This window comes from Caenorhabditis elegans, chromosome II, assembly GCF_000002985.6.
Source record: "Caenorhabditis elegans chromosome II".
NCBI lineage: Eukaryota > Metazoa > Nematoda > Chromadorea > Rhabditida > Rhabditidae > Caenorhabditis > Caenorhabditis elegans.
Window position 1 is genome coordinate 102,818 of NC_003280.10, and position 18,811 is coordinate 121,628.

At 37.4% G+C, this 18,811-nt stretch overlaps 6 protein-coding genes and 2 non-coding genes across 9 annotated transcripts; 5 read left to right on the forward strand and 3 right to left on the reverse strand.

Moving 5' to 3' along the window:
* Nucleotides 1–526: 526 nt before the first annotated feature.
* Nucleotides 527–658, reverse strand: C50D2.12. The gene has a single exon (NR_050780.1). It is a non-coding gene; the product is annotated as an Unclassified non-coding RNA C50D2.12 (non-coding RNA).
* A 735-nt stretch (nucleotides 659–1,393) lies between these two features.
* Nucleotides 1,394–1,618, reverse strand: C50D2.11. Its single transcript, NR_050781.1, has one exon. It is a non-coding gene; the product is annotated as an Unclassified non-coding RNA C50D2.11 (non-coding RNA).
* A 98-nt stretch (nucleotides 1,619–1,716) lies between these two features.
* col-68 (Nematode cuticle collagen N-terminal domain-containing protein) lies at nucleotides 1,717–3,012 on the forward strand. The gene is made up of 5 exons (NM_061259.6): nucleotides 1,717–1,804; nucleotides 1,850–1,947; nucleotides 2,006–2,056; nucleotides 2,101–2,581; nucleotides 2,625–3,012. Exons 1-5 carry the CDS (start codon nucleotides 1,726–1,728, stop codon nucleotides 2,903–2,905), a joined length of 990 nt encoding a protein of 329 aa, NP_493660.1. The 5' UTR covers nucleotides 1,717–1,725; the 3' UTR covers nucleotides 2,906–3,012.
* Nucleotides 3,013–3,371: 359 nt separating this feature from the next.
* On the forward strand, nucleotides 3,372–4,668 carry txt-1 (PDZ domain-containing protein). Its single transcript, NM_061260.3, has 4 exons — nucleotides 3,372–3,509; nucleotides 3,714–3,870; nucleotides 3,919–4,094; nucleotides 4,565–4,668. Exons 1-4 carry the CDS (start codon nucleotides 3,441–3,443, stop codon nucleotides 4,619–4,621), a joined length of 459 nt encoding a protein of 152 aa, NP_493661.1. The 5' UTR covers nucleotides 3,372–3,440; the 3' UTR covers nucleotides 4,622–4,668.
* A 1,679-nt stretch (nucleotides 4,669–6,347) lies between these two features.
* Nucleotides 6,348–8,612, forward strand: C50D2.2 (Cationic amino acid transporter C-terminal domain-containing protein). The gene is made up of 6 exons (NM_061261.7): nucleotides 6,348–6,596; nucleotides 6,650–6,900; nucleotides 6,947–7,275; nucleotides 7,332–7,704; nucleotides 7,751–8,110; nucleotides 8,168–8,612. Exons 1-6 carry the CDS (start codon nucleotides 6,386–6,388, stop codon nucleotides 8,411–8,413), a joined length of 1,770 nt encoding a protein of 589 aa, NP_493662.1. The 5' UTR covers nucleotides 6,348–6,385; the 3' UTR covers nucleotides 8,414–8,612.
* Nucleotides 8,613–8,749: 137 nt separating this feature from the next.
* Nucleotides 8,750–11,643, forward strand: C50D2.1 (the record flags this gene model as incomplete). Of its 2 annotated transcripts, NM_061262.6 has the most annotated exons (8): nucleotides 8,750–8,951; nucleotides 9,601–9,932; nucleotides 9,986–10,067; nucleotides 10,115–10,620; nucleotides 10,672–10,755; nucleotides 10,810–11,041; nucleotides 11,100–11,311; nucleotides 11,357–11,643. In NM_061262.6, 8 exons carry the CDS (start codon nucleotides 8,870–8,872, stop codon nucleotides 11,555–11,557), a joined length of 1,731 nt encoding a protein of 576 aa, NP_493663.1. The 2 variants fall into 2 exon arrangements, with proteins under 2 accessions (NP_493663.1, NP_001300523.1); NM_001313594.3 differs by lacking the exon at nucleotides 8,750–8,951 and having other exon boundaries at nucleotides 9,741–9,932; nucleotides 11,357–11,557.
* On the reverse strand, nucleotides 11,611–18,404 carry K10B4.3 (Protein melted homolog). Its single transcript, NM_061263.5, has 10 exons — nucleotides 18,296–18,404; nucleotides 17,560–17,826; nucleotides 17,252–17,512; nucleotides 17,112–17,195; nucleotides 16,878–17,066; nucleotides 13,069–13,568; nucleotides 12,702–13,017; nucleotides 12,534–12,657; nucleotides 11,931–12,484; nucleotides 11,611–11,875 (listed from the first exon to the last, which is right to left on the reverse strand). The coding sequence occupies exons 1-10, from the start codon at nucleotides 18,389–18,391 to the stop codon at nucleotides 11,651–11,653; spliced, it is 2,616 nt and encodes an 871-aa protein (NP_493664.2). The 5' UTR covers nucleotides 18,392–18,404; the 3' UTR covers nucleotides 11,611–11,650.
* On the forward strand, nucleotides 14,399–15,874 carry srt-54 (G_PROTEIN_RECEP_F1_2 domain-containing protein; the record flags this gene model as incomplete). Its single annotated transcript, NM_061264.1, has 4 exons — nucleotides 14,399–14,560; nucleotides 14,612–15,034; nucleotides 15,084–15,227; nucleotides 15,440–15,874. 4 exons carry the CDS (start codon nucleotides 14,399–14,401, stop codon nucleotides 15,872–15,874), a joined length of 1,164 nt encoding a protein of 387 aa, NP_493665.1.
* Nucleotides 18,405–18,811: the final 407 nt, after the last annotated feature.

Sequence of the window (18,811 nt, forward strand, 5' to 3'; positions counted from 1 at the left end):
TCGAATAAGAAAAAAATTGACAAAATAGTTTGGAATATTTTTGTAGCAAATGTTAAGCTGACCCAAAAGTAATCTCATGAGAGCTCAAGAATGTTTTCTACAATTCTATGAACCCAGTTTTCGAGCAATTTTTATTTTATGAAATTTTGAAAACCATATGTCTCTTGCATTACTTGAAAACTTTATTTCTCCAATTTATCTTTTTGAGTACAAAATTAATAGGACTGAAAAACGAAGATTAATAAGAAAAATACGGTGTATTGAATATTCGTGCCAAATATCGCAAGAATCAATTTTTCTGGAAACATGTGTTCCAGTGAGAACTCAATACCTTTTTGAAGCATTATTACTGACACATTAAAATATATCAACCACGACAAGTGGCGGAGTATAATACTATAGTACTCGAATGTATTTCAAAACACAGACTACAACTAACTACATCCTAGTTAAGTTAAGTTCATGAAATAGTTTAAAACTAATAAAAACCAAAAACTCCTAGTCAGTCACACCTCATCCACCAAATCCCTCTTAGCTTCTACTCTCCTCACATCCACCTACTCATTTTCCCATATGAACAGTGAGTGAAGGAGGGACACACAGTCATTACTACTTTCCTTAATGGTCACCTCAATTTGCTTCTTCACCATGTTCTCTCTCTCTCTCTTTATACATTATATTCTAATTCTAGTCCTCCCCCTCCTCCCAATAACGGTTTGCCTATCAAAGTGGGCGGAACACTAGCCTCCCTTTCGGTTTGCCATATGGGAATCTTTATATAAACGTGAAGTGTGTGCCATTGTAGATGACTATTCAATCTTTTTTACACACTTCACATATATTTCAAATCATTTTGTATTTAATTGTACGTTTCTGATTTTCTGATCTGTTTATTTATCATTAATTGCTCGTGTATTCACGTGATACTGTTTTTGGAGTAGCGCTAGTGAGGAATTATAGTAGTCCAGTAGGAACAAATAGCTTTTACTTCAAAACTGTCTAGGTTTTGAAAAATTTTTAACTCACATCTTTGTTTAATTCTGAATTTCTCAACAAAATTTTAACACATTATGCAAAAAATTCAGAGTAATGTTGAATTGTTAAATCTCACAACAAACTGAAACACTATTACATATTTCACACGTCGTTCCAGGCTGTCTCATTACGGTTTGATCTAAAAAAAATGCGGGAATTTTTCGCCCAAAAAAATGTGACGTCAGAACGTTCTTAACCAAGCAAAATCAGTTGAGAACTCTGCGCCGCTTCTTCCGCATTTCTTGTAGACCTAGATCAAGGAAAAATAAGACACTCTGACAGCATGGTGAATTCGCATATGAGCGGTTTTCAACTATTCCTTCACTGAACCTACTCTAACTTTTATAATTAATTTTTAGAATTCACTGTAAAACTCTAGCATCTATGTATTTGAAACAAAATCTGAACTTCAATACTTCAATACTTCCTTTAATGTCATAAATTTGAAACTAGCCTAACTCATTCGCCTCTCTGTTCGCACATAATTTGTCTCATTCCCCCATTCTCTTGTACTCTTTCCCGGGCTTCACTCGACTATTACTCCAGTCACTCAACTCAAGTCGTTACTTTTGAGTGAGCGAATTCTCGCGCGCGCGCACGCAAATCACTCATTTCGAATTGTTCGTCGTCAATTTCTCAATTTCTTCGCCACTCTTGAAACTTGAAACTTTTCCCGATTCCAGAAGAACTATGGCTTCTGAATCGTCGCACGATGATCCAAAGTATGAAGCACAGGAAGCTGATGCAATGCGGAAGTTGGCGTTTTTCGGTGAGTTTACTCCATAGTAACAAAATGAATGCCTGAACTTTTAAGGAATTGCCATATCCACTGTTGCTACATTAACTGCAATAATGGCAGTCCCCATGCTCTACAATTACATGCAACACGTTCAATCTGCATTGCAATCTGAAGTATGTACTTGTTATTCTGAATTCGTGTTGTTATTATTATAATTTCTTTTTTTTAAAGGTAGATTTCTGTCGACACAGAACAAATGGATTGTGGGACGAGTACAATAAAGTAAGAGTTTTTTTTCGGATCAAAAGGAATTTTCTTTTATTCAGTTTGAATCTGTTGCGGGCGTCCGTAGACGCATCAAACGCGCGACATATCAAAAATCAAATGGAGTCACCGGACGTCTTGCTCATCGTCGTCGGGCAGTTGCTCGTGGCGCATCTAGCTACGATGGCGGATTTAATGAAGAAGTTCCAGTTGGAGGTGGTGGTGGTGGAGGAGCATGCTGCTCTTGTGGAGTTGGCCCACCTGGTCCATCAGGAGCTCCAGGAACAGACGGGAATCCTGGAAATGATGGGTCTCCAGGAAATCCTGGAACACCCGGACAAGATGCAGTAGGAGACGAATCCCCGACTGCTGCAGATTTCTGTTTCGACTGCCCAACAGGACCACCGGGACCACCTGGAAAGCAAGGACCTAAAGGACCAAATGGAGAACCAGGCGCTCCAGGAACTCCAGGAGGAAATGCACTTCCAGGACCACCAGGTCCCCCTGGACCTCAAGGTCCACCGGGAGCCGATGGATTACCAGGTACATTAGCATATTTGAAAAAATCTAACGAAAAACGTTTCAGGTAACCCCGGGGCTCCAGGTGTTCCAGGCCAAGTTATCGAAGTACCAGGTACTCCAGGGCCAGCTGGTCCACCAGGTCCTCCAGGCCCAATCGGCCCACCAGGACAGCCAGGAGCTCCAGGAAGTTCCCAACCAGGACCACAAGGGCCACCAGGAGACCCAGGAATTGATGGAGCTCCAGGAAATCCTGGATCTCCAGGAGAGCCTGGACCACCAGGACAACCAGGAGCTGGTGGTGGATGCGATCATTGTCCTCCACCAAGAACTGCTCCAGGATATTAATTTTCTGAACTTTAAGCCGACTGTATTGTCTTTCATAGCCCTATTTCTGTTCAACCGGTAGATTTATTCGATAAATCACAATTTTTTAATCATAATGAAAATTTATTCACGAAAATGATCACGTACTTGATCTCAAACTTGAGTTTCAGGTACTCCATGTGTAAAGTCATTTCATCAGTTTCAGTGGGTCTAGGTTTAGAGAAATATTGGTTTTATCAAAAAATTTTGACACAGTCACGTTTGGTGAATTTTCTAATTCAAAAGACAACTTTATTTTACTACCGGACCCAATCATACTCCATTATAAAATTACATACTCTTTATTAAAGTTCTCCACAAATTAAATCAAAATTTTGAGTGTTTAAAAAGCAAAAACTAATAAAAAATAAATAGAAAACCACGTCCAGTTTTTTAATAGATCACGCCACCACGTCACTGAAGTCTACATTTTCCGTAAAGAGCTTTCAATAAAATCATTTCAAAAATCAGAACAAGTAACGTGGTTCCTTCAACTCTTTCTCTTATTTTCAAAAAAATGAGCACTACAGGATCTGCACCGCCCAATTCAAAACTTAAATCAGTTGAGGACACGGATGATGATAGGGTGAGTAGACAGGGGTGGGTGGCAATTGCCGGTCGACAAAATTTTTGTCGGCACATTGCCGGTTTTTTGCCGATCTGCTAGAAATTTCCATTTCCGGTAATGTGCCAGTTGCCCGAAATTTTCATTAAAATTTTCATTTTGACATTGCCGATTGCCGCGCACCCCTGAGTATTAATGCTCTTCACATAAACATGGCTACTTCAGACTCTCGCTGAAGACGATCAAAACGATCAAAACTCTGGGAGTATGGATCACCGATTTGAGAGAATCAAGGTGACACTGATGATGACTCAGGGCAAGAAGTTCGGACTTGGAATAGTATCTGTTCATCAACGTATACTGGTCTGCAAAGTGGAAAATGGTTAGCGAATACTTTTATAGACTCTTTTCTAATTGGTAGACATTTCAGAATCTCTAGTAGCCGGGGTTCTCAAGTACGGAGATCAGATTATCGAGATTAACAAGAAAAACGTCTTAAACAAAATTGATTGTAAGAAGCGGTTGATGCAATGCCTCAAGGATAAAGGACAAGTTGATATTATCATTGTGCGCCCAAAGACTGCAGATGCTGTTACCATGATTGAAGTGAGATTGTGAATTTAACACAGGGGTGGGCAACAATTGCCGATTTGCCTGAAATTTTCAATTCCGGCAACTGACCGGTTGCCAATTTGCCAGAAATTTTAAATTCCGGCAATTTGCCGGTTTGCCGCCCACCCCTGATTTAACTTGACTGATTTTCGGCAGGAACACTTAAAACTGTGCCTTTTTGAAACGTTTTTTTCTTTTTTCTTTTATGTTCTCATAGAATTTGCTTACTTTTCAAAATAGATGTAGGAACATTCTTAGGATGTGTAAAACGTAGCCGAGCGTAGCCGATTCCGATTGAAATTGAAATTTTGAAATTTCCAAAAAAATTGCTGTTTTTCCGGCAAATTTGCCGGAAATTTTCAATTCTGGCAATTTGTCAATTTGCCGAAAATCTCAATTTCGGCAAAATTGTTTGCCGTCCACCCCTGATTTAACATGATTGATTTTTTAAAATTATTTTTCAGCAAGAAATTCAACTCTCGCAACAACCGAGCACTACTGCACAGCCAAAGATCAATTGAACTTGTATAATGAATAAAAAGTATAAGTACAGAATTAAAATTGAACTTTGGCCCCATTCCAGCAATAAATGTTTTGTAACAAATAATAATCCCCAGTCACAAAAATAAATAAGTTTTCCCCTTCCCCCCACTTTCACTTCTCTGGCTTTTCTTTTTCTGTTTCCGTTTCTCATCTAGAATTCCAAATTCCACGACATATTGTTTCTGTTGCCTAAAAAATGTGTATTGGTTTAGTGGTTAGTTTAATTTAATCAAGAATGGCGCCATAACATTCAAATCTTAAGCTGCAGCCAACAACAAAATGCATTGATGAGATTTAATCAAATTTCTCTGCTCTTATTTTTGTAGTTCTCATTCTTTAAAAAAATATTTTTAGCAACTTCACACACTTCAATTTCATGTGTTTTATAATATCACCCAATCCATTAATGCAGCTAAATATGGAGAAAGCGCTCGGCTTTTCTGCCTTGCCTGGCTGAAGCCTCAGGCGGCAATTAATGGAGCTCTGAGAGCAATAGAGAGATGAAAAAGTTAAAGCGGGCGTAAGAGACGCAGATGGATGGGAAACTGAACCATCTTCTTTTTCTTTATTTTGCTCGTCTTTTTCTACTCTCCTTATTCGTTCTCTTTGAATGTTAGCATTCAATGCAGAGGTGCGCGGCAATTGCCGTTCGGCAAATTTTTTTGACGACAAATTCGGCAAATCGGAAAATTGCCGGTTTGCAGATTTGCCGGAAATTTTTAGAGGGATTTTTTACAAGACGGAAACACGTAAAACTGTGTCTTTAAAAAAAATTGTTCCCGTTTTCTTCAGATATTTTCATAGAATTTGCTTACTTTTCAAAACAGATGTAGGAACATTCATAGTGATGCGTACCATTTTACCAATTGAAATTTAAATTCTGAATTTTCCAAAAAAAAGAGTTTTTTGACAATGCAAAAAAAACGAATTATAAAAAAACCTGAGGAGATTTTAGATGTTCGGCAACAGAGAGCTTGTAACTGTACTGATGGAGCTTTTATGGGAAAGTTATTGAAATTTTACCAAGTACAACTTCCATCTTTTAAAAGAATATTAGAATATTAGCAACTATATTATATTATTATGCATGTTATGCTATTATTATAAATTATGCAACTATATTAGCAACCATATTAGTAACTAAAAATACTCCATAGCGCCTCCTAATCACGTTATGCACTTCCGAATTGATATACCAATAGTAAATAAAATTTCCAGACCCAAATATAGCACATTTACGTTCATAGATTTCCAAGCCCAAAAATCAAATTTTAAAGTACATGCCTGACTTTTATTATGGAATTCATAATACTGGTCAAAATTGATACGAAATATCACAACAGAGACTTCAATGCATTTCTGACAACCACAAACCATTTGTGCTGTCATTCCATTACACACGAAGTCCAGCATACATTTTTTCCCCCGAAAAACGTCTTTGTTTATCTTCCACCAGTTCCGCGCGCCCGCTCTATTCCTCTTTTTCTCGTTTATTTTTCCATCTATGCGTTTGTTGTCTTTTTGTTGATCTAAATATTGCATAATTGATCGATTAATTTAATTTTTCTTTTCTAGGAAAAGCTGCCAGAAAATTCCCATTTTTACATAAAATTCATAAAATTTGGCGTTGAACTCAAAACTTTTACGATCGTTTCCTACTCTCCGCTTGCAACCTCAATTCAAACGCAACTTTTGATATTTCAGATAATTAGAAAACCAAAAGTTCAGGAACAAAAACAAAAATGTGCTTCTCGGCGCTTCGAGAACGTGTATTTCGTCTGAAAAACTTGCCGGCTGGTGAGATAGCAACCCCACTTCGAAGATGTCTGAGTACTTTTGACATTACTCTTCTTGGAGTTGGCCATATGATTGGCGCTGGAATTTATGTATTGACTGGGTCGGTTGTCAGAAACACTGCGGGACCATCAATTATTCTGTCTTTTTTGCTAGCAGGTAAGTAAACGGCGGCTTCAGTAAATTATTTCCATTTTTCAATATTTTTTAAGGTTTTGCATCTCTTCTCTCTGCTTTGTGTTATGCCGAGTTTGGAGCTAGGTTCCCAAAAGCTGGAAGTGCATACACATACACTTATGTTGGAGTTGGAGAGCTATGGGCTTTTGTTATTGGATGGAACATTATACTAGAGCACATGCTTGGAGCTGCTGCTGTCGCTAGATCATGGTCTGGATACTTGGATTCATTACTGGGAAATGTTATTTCAAATTCAACAATTGCTCGCACTGGGCACTTGCATGAAGTAAGCCAGTAAATGTTTTTATAAAATTTTGAATTCGAAATTCCAGGCTTCATCATTTTTCGGCGATTACCCTGATCTTCTCGCTTTTCTACTCATCGTTCTTGTGGCATTTTTTGTTGCTCTTGGTTCAAAAGTGTCCACTAACTTCAACTCTTTCCTAACAATTCTCAATATTGGAATTGTTGTCATAGTCGTGTTCTATGGTATAACGTTTGCTGATTTCTCTCTATGGAGTGGAGTAGATGAGAAAGGGAATTCGAGATTCTTTCCGTATGGAGTATCTGGAATGTTTGCTGGAGCTGCATCTTGCTTTTTTGCATACATTGGATTTGACGGACTTGCAACTGCTGGAGAAGAAGCTAAAGATCCTGCACGGTGAGATTAAAATTTATGTGAACTGAGTATGTGAAATCTTAGGTAATTTATTTTAGATCAATTCCAATTGCCACATTCTCCTCTATGACAATTGTCACACTCTCCTATGTTCTGATGTCAGCTTCCCTGACATTGATGATTCCATACAATATGGTTCATCCAACTGCAGCATTTTCTGATGCATTCACGATGCGTGGAGCAGAATTTGCAAGCTATGCGGTCTCGGTCGGTGCTCTTTTTGGAATGACAACTAGTTTGGTTGGAGGAATGTTTGCTCTTCCGAGATGTGTATTCTCAATGGCTGATGATGGACTTTTGTTCAGCTCCTTGGCATCCGTAAACCCAAAAACTCAAGTTCCAACTCAAGCTCTTCTTATTTTTGGATTCCTCACTGCAATCATTGCATTGCTTTTCGATATTACCACTTTGGTAAGCTGAAATACGTTTTAATATACTTTAAACAAAATATTTCAAGGTTGAATTCTTATCAATTGGAACTCTTCTTGCGTATTCTATTGTTTCTGCCTGTGTAATCGTACTTCGCTACCAACCAGCATATAATGTTGATGAGGGCCAATTCGACAATGGAGGAAAACTTCGATTCAGCATTCCATTCTGTGGCTTCCTTGATAAACTTCAGCCAGGACACTCGATTTATTATGGGATGAGCGTAATGATTGCTTCAATGTTCTTCTCAGGCCTTGGATTCAGTTCTGGATATTTATATGGAACTGTTCTCTGCCAAATATTCTTGCTAGTCAATATTGCTCTGATAATTCTCTCATTCCTCTTTATCTGCGCTCATTACCCCAATAATACTCCACTGGATTTCAAGGTATGATTGATAATTTACGCAGGAGATTTTTATGTATAATGTAAATATTCCTTTCAGGTACCTCTCGTTCCTCTTATTCCTGCCCTTTCACTCTTAATCAACACTTTGATGATGGTTCATCTTGCTTGGATCACATGGCTCCGGTTAGTTGTTTGGATGAGCATTGGTTTTGTTATCTATTTTGGATATGGAATTCATCATAGTAAAGAAGAAGTACAAGACGCTGAAAAGTTCTCGAAGAGCTCCACGTATGAGTCCGTGGTGTCTGGAGTAGTGGCTGGAGCTGGAACGACGTCTCCGTGATTATACCTTCTAAACTCATCAGTTCTGTAAATAAACCGCAGTCTCCTTTTTATATTAATTTATGTTTTCTTTAAATATCAAATCTCTCCAAATGAACACTGGTTCCTCTCGTTTGTACGCATTTCCTGTCTGTGCTTCCTAGTATTTTAGTTACTTTCATTTCTTAGTATTTTTGTTTCCTTGTTAATAAAAAACTTGTAAAATCTCAGTTTTCTAAAACAACCATAGTTACGCAATTATCAAATACATATTCATTACCCTTTCTTATCACTAGCCGCCTCGCAATTTTGCCCGATTTTATGGAAAACGAGACAAAAGGATAAGCCTCGAGGCAAGGGACTGGGCGGCGGATGACGCGAGAAATCTCGTTTTTCGAGTTTCCACCTTTTTGATGATGAAGACGTAATCCGAATCAGAAGGAGACACTGGCATTTTTTATTCTCACCGGGACACACAATGAGGAGGAACCTCGTGGATATTTTCTACATTTCCTTACTAATATTTATATCTGGTTTGGTTTTTTGCACAGATGCTTCGGGTAAATATTCTTAATATTTTTACTGTCAAAAAGTGGCAATTAATCAGTTTTTTGCTACTCATAATTTTGGAAGTCGACCAAACATTTTTTTCCCTGCATTTTTTATACTGTAATTTTGTTTTAAATATTTGTATTAAAACATTGTAGGGGTCGGAAAGTGCGATATTGCTTTGGATTTCCTCAAAACCTCTTTTTTTTTTCAAAATTTTGGCAATTTGCAAAAAACTTGATATTTGGATGTTTTGGATTATTATAAGTATATTTAGACAAAATCCCCACTGGCGCTACTTCACCTTCAATACATATTTTTTTAAATTTATTCATTCATAAACTGTTGAACATAATTGTAAGAGCATAATTTGATAATCGCGGGGAACTTTAAATGCGCACTGCACCTCTTGAAATCATTTGGGAGTAAGTTTTCCAGTCCCTTTTAATTTTGTTTTTTGTTGCAAGATTTATCAAAATTCGTGTGAGCTATAATAATAATTCAACTGCCCGTAGTACGGCTAGATGAATCATCTCAAAATTGAAGTCGGAAAACTAATCGGAAAATTCAAGTATAGCCTGCCTTATCTGTTAGCTTTATCATTTATACCGGGACAATTTTCATAAAACGCAATTCCTTATCACCAAACATCTTTTTCAGTTATCAATCGAAGATTACGTCGAGACACAGAAGCGCCCATTGCGCGTGGTTTCAATCGAGAAATTCGGCGAAAACCGCCTGCAATTCTTCAATTAATCGGTCCGTTGGCATTTGGAAGAAAAGATGGAGACGATGCAAAAATGCACGTGCCAATGTTAGGCCAATTTGGCGTTGGAGATGTTAGTCAAATGACCGCAAAGTTTACTCCGGAAGGATCTCAAGGTCAAAAAGCGAATGGAGGAACATTTGATATTGATGATGAAAAGGGACCTCAGTTAGGATATATGGATCGAGAGACAACCATGGGAGAAAGATCGGGCAGCACTGGAAAAGTAAGATCATGTGTTTAACAGGATTTTCAGAGTTTTAAAGTTTCTAATTTCAGATGTCTTTTGGAGGTCTAGGAAACATTGAGATGGGAAATATAAACGAGCAAGGAACTGGGCTTCTAGACTTTTCAAAATCTCGTAAGTCAAGTCAATTGTTTGAAATATATAATTACAACATTTTCAAGTTTTCCCGTTTCTACAACTTCCTGCTCTCAAAAACGAAACCGAAAACGTGAAAGAAGAACATACACAAGTTGATCAAACTTATACCGACTATTACTATCCGAAACCCAGATCTTACTTGGGATCTTCTTACGATATTAATCGCCCTCAAGTAGGCGCAGCAGAGTCATTAGTGTCGCTTGGAAAAAACCGAGAGGACATTGAGTTCCCGAAGCTAGTAACTCAAGAGCCACCGAAGAAGTACAGTAACCCATTTGACAGTGTTCAAATTCGTCCGAGAATTCACGCGGCTGTTACGAAGACAGTAGATGATAAAGATTTAAATTCAAAGGAAGGATTTATTGCTCAAAACGGAAAGCAAGTGGACCCGGATGAAGATACAGCGCCGCTTTTGACTGCTGAGCACAAAGTGTCGCAAGTGACAACTAGAAAGTCTATCCATGAAGTTGGTCTGTCCGTTAAAGAAATTTACGCACTTTGTGCAAAATTTGCACCAATGGCAAATCAGGTAAATGATAGAACACAATCAATTTTTACCACAAATTAAATTTTGTTTCAGCATTGCTACAAAAGTAAAGTCGAAGAACAATTCATTGAAAGATGCAGAGGATATCAAAAAGATTGCGTTGAATTTATAGCAAAAGTCAGTTGATTTGACAGATTTCTTAAAAATTATTCAACAATGTTAATTGTATAGGCTCGCCCACTTGGAGCAATTGCCAATTCTTTCTCTTCTGGAGTTGGTCTTACGTACTACGACTGGAATGTCAACGGAATCCCGTACTACCCTGTAAACGAGGAAGGTTCCATTGGAAACGGCCATCATGGAAAAGTAGATTTTGGAACGTGGGGAGGAGGATATTCTGATAATCTTGGTGTAAGAGATTTCTGGTCTCAAACCCAAGAATATGGAGCTAACTGGTACGAAGGTAGGATTTTACGGCTCAAAAAATTTTTTTATAATTTTAAGTTTTTTAACGATTTCAGGCCAGTATGGATACAAAACTGGATGGAGTATTCCAATTGTGCAGGGAATTGGAGTTGAAGGAGGTCAAGGAACGCAAGTCTCAGTGCCAATCAAAGAAGGAGAGCTCGGAAGACCGATTTCAGTGACTAATGGGTACCACGTCGGGCCATTTATGGGATTAGCAGATAGAGTTGGAGTTGATTGGCTCAACGGGGGAGTCTCGTGGAATAAGGTATGCAAAATCTTGGTAATTACAAAAACGCAGGGTTGTTTTCAGGGTTTCGCTGTCCCATTCGTTGGAGTTGGTGTGAATACCGGAACAGCTGTTGGGTTCCCTAGTGTCGGAATGATAATGAACAGGATGGGTATGGACGGAGTAGAAACTCTGAATAACATGGCAAGAGCAGCGGCTGCCCAGACGGCACAAGTGGCAGAACATAGATCTACCTCCATTGACATTGGAAATCTGTATCAATAATCTATCTTTAATCATTGAATTTCTGGAATCTCGTGCAATGTTTTCAACTAATAATTATTGTAAATAAAGTTTATAATATTAAAATCAGGTGAATTAAGCCAATTCCCTTCTTGCATGAGCCATTGCAATCTGTAGACAATGAAGCCATTCCTCCGCATTTTTTTCATCTTTGGCTTTCAGAATCATTGATGTATTGTCAGCTGTGAAAATTTCAAATGCCTTTCTTAGACTCTTTCTAGCTTTCTTTCCACGACCGAGCGATCTGACAGATCGGATAGAACGAAGATCGATTGAGGGAAGGAGTGCTCGGGAATCAGTCTGAAAAGTGACAGAAATGATGTATCAAAATTTCCGATTCCGGAAAAAAACGTACCGGCATATGTTGTGTGCTATAATTCAATGCAGCCGATGACAAGGTAAAGTATTTGGTGTTCCATCGTTTCAAAAACCTCCATCGCCCTTTTTTCTCTTTCAACTGTCCTTCCAATACTTTTTCGGCGCCTCCTTCTTCAACAAAGTATTTCACTTTTTCAGGATTCGTACAACTAATGCAATTCCACATATTATTCGTAGAGTCCATTGTAAAACAAGCGAAAAATCCAGCTTCGTCAAGTTCCTTAATCAGCTTGTTCTGGTCTTTTGAGTTTGGAAAAGCTGCAGTGATCATTGTATCAAAGGGAACACTTTTTGTTATAGAACTCGGTAAACACTTCCAACAATGTTCAAGCGTTTGGTACTGCTGTGAGTCCTTTCCGACAACTTCACCGAATTGGGTTATTGCCGAACATTCCATTTGCAGAAACATGAAATGAAGCCAAAATGCTGGATATTTAGTTTTAAATGCAAATAGGTATTCCTTGGTGAATACACAACATGGCGAAGAACGAGTTTGACACGAGAAGTGAATGACCATGCGGTGTTTGGAGTCTGGAATATCGGTTAATCGTCATTATGAATCAGCTATAACAACTCTTACTTTTTGAGCCTTCAACAGTGCATTGCACAGGAACTGGAAATCTTGCGTTCACTTCTCCAATATACCGACGAATTTTATTTTTTCGATGCTCAACAAACTTGTAGACAACATCATTACGATCATTCTTGAATTCCAAAATTAGGGGGTTTTCAAAAATAAAAAACTCACATTGATCCACTTCTCGTCTTCTTCATTCAAAGCACACATTTTTGAGGTGGTGATTGGGCCCAAATGAGCTGGAAATGTAGTTTCTGTGCTTCCAGCTGGCCATTGTACAGGTCGACGGCCTCCGCCAACAGGTCTCACTCGCCCATCTTTTCCCATTTGAATTTGAGTCATTGCCTGAGGAGCAAACGCGTGTGGAAGTGTTTGAATGCGAGAAGTAGAAGATGACGTTGGTTGTGCCAGTAGTACATTTGTTCGGGAACTTGATGGCATCGAGATCATTGAAAGTTCACGAGACTCGTTGATATCAGAATATGGTCTAAATTGTTTTTTTTTTCAGTGAAGACTATACCTGAATGAATACACTTACCCGTGAGTTCCAGCTCCTAGCGAATGAGCGATGCTAGCGTGACTCCGACGACTTAAGCTTCCACTTGACCGATTGTTCTGGTACTGCATTGCCAGTGAATGCGTATTCCTATCGAGCTCACACAATTCCACTGTTGGAGAGTCGCAAACTTCGAAAACAGTTCTTCCGCCACTAGTAATCAGGTTTCCAAATACTTTAGAATTCTTTGAAAGCAGCGACTCTGTTGATTGCTCTTTGATATCGTACGACATGATATTTTCACTATTGTTAGGATTTAGATGCGCCAAAATCCGTTCAATAATTCTACTCGTTGGAAGTGTTTGGAAGAACGATACATGTCTTCTAAGAGAAGTTGGATGAATTGATCCGATTGCATCAATTTCATTCAGAACTGTTTGGAGTATTTGCTGATCCGATGAGTTGTTTCGAGCCATTAGAACAAGCTCGTCGACTGCTTCAGAAGCAAGTGGGGAGGACACACGACCTATGTTTGCAATTATCTGTAAAGAAAGCAGGATACATTAAATAATATTATTTAATTTTTTTGAACATTTGACTTTTTAGACACAAGTACACTTCGTGTGTTTTTGCTGTTTGTGTTTAAAAAACCAAGAAAGATGGGACAAAGACTTCAAATGATCACAAGTCTAATCGTTATCTTAATTGAAAATAAATCCCTTTGGAATTGCAGTCAAATGCTCGCGCACAAATAAATGAGTGGCTAGTCATTCGAATTCTCACAATCAGTCAGAAGATTATAATTTTTATGATGAAAGATACATTTTCTACTTATTCAGCTTTTAACGAATTTTTATTTCATAGTGTGCTTATGACAATAATATTTAGACAAAAATAAATAAATGATAGCTTAAAAATAAAGCAATAGCTTAGAAGTTGAATGAATACATAACCAAACACTTTAAACATTTCTCAGATTTTTCAGCCAAAGTTTTGGTCTATTGAAAACTTGTAGAAAACAATTTTTTCAAATTTTTAGCGACTTCCAAAAATAGAACACCTAGTAATTGTCCTTTTTCGAAGCTAAATTTTTAAAAAACCCAAAAAAGTTTTACCATATTATTTGGTAATTTTATCAGTATGAACATTCAAAAAGTTTTACTACAAGAGGAAATTTTATATTGTTTTCACACCAGTTTAATGGTTTCAGTAGCAAAACAAATTATGTTGTTGAAACAAGGTGAAACAAATAAAGTTTTTGGTTTTTTGCAGTGTAACAATTTTTAAAAGTCCTCTAAAAGTCAAAATTTTTTGGGATTATCTTGTATGAATATATTTTTCCAGCTTTCAAAACACCCAACACGTATTGGAAATGTTCAACGCCACACTTTTCATGACATCGCTCTCTTTTTTTCTGATTAATGACATGACTCCGTGGAAGGATGCATACGAATGCCCAGCAAATGTCCGGGTCTTTAACGAAACTTGGCCAACAATTGGTGTGATTTTTTTAGTTTATGGAATACTTTTGGTGGTATGTTTGAAGATAAGTGTAAAAATGTGAAACGTTATCTAAAAATTTGAGGTGCTAAACATTTTCTGTTCAATCGCAATTATCTACACAAAATGCACACATCCCTCAACACAGCTGATGCTTTTCCTATCAATCCTAGACATAATCCAGCTTGCAGTTAACTCAATACTAACTGGCTTTCTTGGAAGGGAAGGACTCTCTTATTGCAATCACCCTAAATTAATTTTCATTGCTGGGGCTCTAGGAAATGGTGCATGGCTTACTGCCAGTCCAACATGCATTCTTCTCACCCTTGAAAGAATGACTGAAGCTGAAGTTTTATTGCGTGTGAAGCGAATATTCAAAGATGGTAGTTATTTCATAGTTCTTTTTTGTTTGTTCGTCTGGACCATATACAGTTTTCTTTTCACAAGTCCAGCATTATTTAGTTCAAATCATTTGTGTTGGCTGTATAACCCTCTAATTGGAAAAGATGTATGCTTTTGAAAATTTTTAAAAGGTAATTGTCAAACATTGATTTCAGCCATTAATTTATTGGAGCTTTCTCCACACTGTAAACAATAGTGTTATGACAATTGTCATAATCCCGCTAAACTTATACTTCGCTTTTCATCTTTTTCGTAAACGCTATGTACTCAGTCAGTGGTCTTATAAATCCGCCAGACAGGTTGGTTTTAAATGCTTATTTTAACATTGAAGGTGGAGTACCGAATTCTGAGAAATGTTTTTAAATTACTCCAAATTTTCCCCTGATTCCAAATATCGATGTGAAAAAAAAGATTTTTCACATCGATATTCGGAATCAGGGGAAAATTTGGAGTCATTAAAAAATAATTCTCAGAATTCGGTACTCCAACTTTGAATACTTACCCGTTGCAGATAATTGGACAAACTCTGATCTTATCAGTTTTCCACTCCTCTGCAGCATTTATTTATGAAATAATGCAATTCATCTCCCCGGGACCAGGATTTTACATTGCCGGGCAAATTGCCTGGTCTCTGTCTAGTGGAAGTGCTGGAGTCTCCTATATTTTGTTGAACAAGACTATTAGGCACAACTTGAAAAAGGTTTTTCTTTCAAAAGCAATTCGAAGCCGATGTGGGCTTTGTTGTTACGCAACCGAGGAATTGGTTGCTGAAAATGTTCGAAAAATGGCGCAAATGAACGACATGCAACAAATTGCTCCTTTTTGGGATGGTGAAATATTTAACGGAGGAAATAATCAAGGGCATGATAATCAGAATAATGCTATAAAGGAACCAGCTCCACAAGGTGCGCAAGTCGCGCAATCTAATTTTGTTACTCTGTTTTAAAAATTGTTATTTTGTTTTCCTCCTATCATAAAAAAATATTATATCTCATCGTACCAGACAATTTTCCATTTCTCAGAAGTTTCTCAACCTTTCTAGAATTGTCCAGCACGTTCCACAAGTTTTCAGCAAATTCTAGAACCCTTTCAATTTCTGGAACAAATTAAAACTGGAATCTCCCACATTTTTTTTAATTGATAATTTTTTTTCCTCAGTCTTGCTCAATAAACACAAGCATCTTCTTAAGAATTTTTGAGCTTTTCCAAATTTAGACCAATTATTTTTCTATCAATTGAGAGTCCGAAAATTACTTCAAAAATAGAAATTCGAGTGGAGTCTACAAATTCCCTGTAGAGAATTCTAATGTGTCATACTTGTTTTTGTGATACTTTCTGAGAATTCAGGTAAACATCTCGTTAAATTTGAATCGCAATGATTTTAGTAACCAAAAATAATCATTCAACTTTTCAAAACACAACTCTAGTTAAAAAGGCATCTCATTAGTGAGGTAACCGATAAATGATACAAACATCAGGGGTGGGCGGCAAATTGGCAAATTGCTGTAAATTCTTAACTCTGGAAAATTGTCGGTTTGCCTGTTTGCCGGAAATGTTTAGATGGAGTGTTTAAGACAAAGAACTTAAAACTGTGCATTTTTGAAATTTTTTTCCGTTTCCTTCAGATATTCTCATAGAATTTGATTACGTTTGAAAATAGATGTGGGAACATTCATAGGTTGCGTACAATTTTGCGAATTGAAAATGAAATTGTGAAAAATTTCCAAAAAAAATGTGCAAAACCACAATTTACCAAAGATTTTCGGCAGTTTGGAAAATCGGCAATTAGCCGGTTTGCCGATTTTTTTCAATTCCAGCAATTTACCGCCTTGCCGATTTGACGGAAATTTCAATCCCGGAAACTCGCCGATTTTACCTATTAAATCAGTGTAAAACAGGATCTTTAAAGTATTTTTAAACTCAAAAGTTTTCGTTTTTCATTGACTCACTTTGCAAATTGTAGTTCGATTGTTTATAAACTCATTTGACTGGGCAGCCAATTTGAGTGTCGGTAGGAATTGAGATAGGGACTTAGTACGGTTTTGAGAGATCAGTGACATATAAATATTGAGAAGCGCAGTTGACATCTGTGGAGACAAGAGATATACGTCGAAACGTGGAAGAAAGGGAATCAGGACCTGGAAATTGATAATTAAAAAATAAAAGTTATATATTTTTCTTACATCCGGCTTGGTATTGGCCACCATTGAGGAAAGTTGCAGTAGTGATAGTTTTTCACTGCAGTCGACTTCAGTGTTTTGAAGCAGCTGGAAAACAACAGCAATTACAAACAACACGCTCACAAGTTCTAAAAAAAACTCACATCAATCAATTGTGACAATTGTGCATGAAATGGTTCCTTATTGTCGGGATAAATATGCGGTAGCACTCTAATCAATGAATAATTTCCTCTGACAACGTTGGAAATGATCTGAAGTGCATGCGATGATAGTGATTTTCCATTGTGAATTGCAGCTAGTGATATGTAACTCGTCGTATTCTTGACCAGTTCACCATTCTCCGAGTTCAAGCACTTCAACGCAACTGGGATTGTGAGTGTCATCACTGGTTTATTGCCATAATGCTAAAAACTCGAAATTATTCACAAACGGTGCCAGTTTTGCGACTTGCCAAGAACAAACTCGACAACAAATCCGAGGCAATTTTGCAATGGGGGCTATCAACATCTTGACATTTTTCATTCAGTGTAGTCATAGGGTGTCGAAGAACTTCATCGAGAACATCAACTAACTCCGCCGCATATGATTCAATTGAGCCAGTTTCTCGAATTGCAGCTGTCAAGCGTGCGACCACTATTTCCACAACACTTTGGTCTACTTTGTTTGATGGATATGAAGGAGCGTTTAAAATCTCTTTCAAGCATGTGAAAGTGTTGGACTGAAAAGTTCAACTTTATCGTAATTTTTTAAAAATAAAACATGTTATTTGAAAATCAAGTCTTCAAAATAAGTCAACAAAAATTAGCTGCATACGAATACTTTGAACTAGAAAAACTGATGGGAAACTTGTTTAACTAAATACTCTACTTACAAGGCCCGTAAAATTTCCAGTGTGTTTTTTTTTTCATTTAACAGTTTTTCGACTTAGCACTTAGTGCATGCGTAATTTTCAGTCAAAAGTTGTTTTCGAAATATGTTCTGAATTGGGTTAAAATAGTCTTTTGACTGAAAGTTTTCAAATGCTCAGGTCGAAAAATTAAATTTCTCAAAAACGCTTCAATTTTTCAGATCGCATTTTTCGTGCTTCAAAACGCTCGTATTCAGCTAATTTCGTTGTAGAAACCTCTGTGATAGGTACTCTTGCGGATGACATATGGTTGTTAAATCTTCAAAAACTGAATGCCTACCATATCGGTGATAACATCATAATGGCTGACGTTAAAAAGTTGGGCAGAAACGTTGAGCTGACGATGATGAAGAAGGCGGCTTAATAGAAAGTGCATCAATCGAAAACTCTGAAATTCGACGAAAGAAAATGTGTGAAAATGAAATTCGAACCTATCAAAAGGTGAAAAGTGAAACATTCAATTGAAAAAGAGGAGGAAGAGTGAAAGTCAACTGACTGTGGAGTGCAAACAAATGAAAAATGAGCTTATGGAGCAGGAGCACAGCTCACTGTAGATATCCGGATTTTTCTTGCTAGGATTGATTGCTAACTGAGCTGCTGCTATCAGACTGACTCCGGTTTTATTTTAAAGAAAAAGGGGAAATTGACCAGTTTATAGACGAATGAGAGGGAGTAACAATTTGCCTTTCACAAACATAAATATACAAAACACAAAAAAGTATTCCCTTTTTTTGAAAAAAATGACTGAAATAGGAAATGATGATGACTCACGGCAGTATTGAAAGAAACTTTGAAC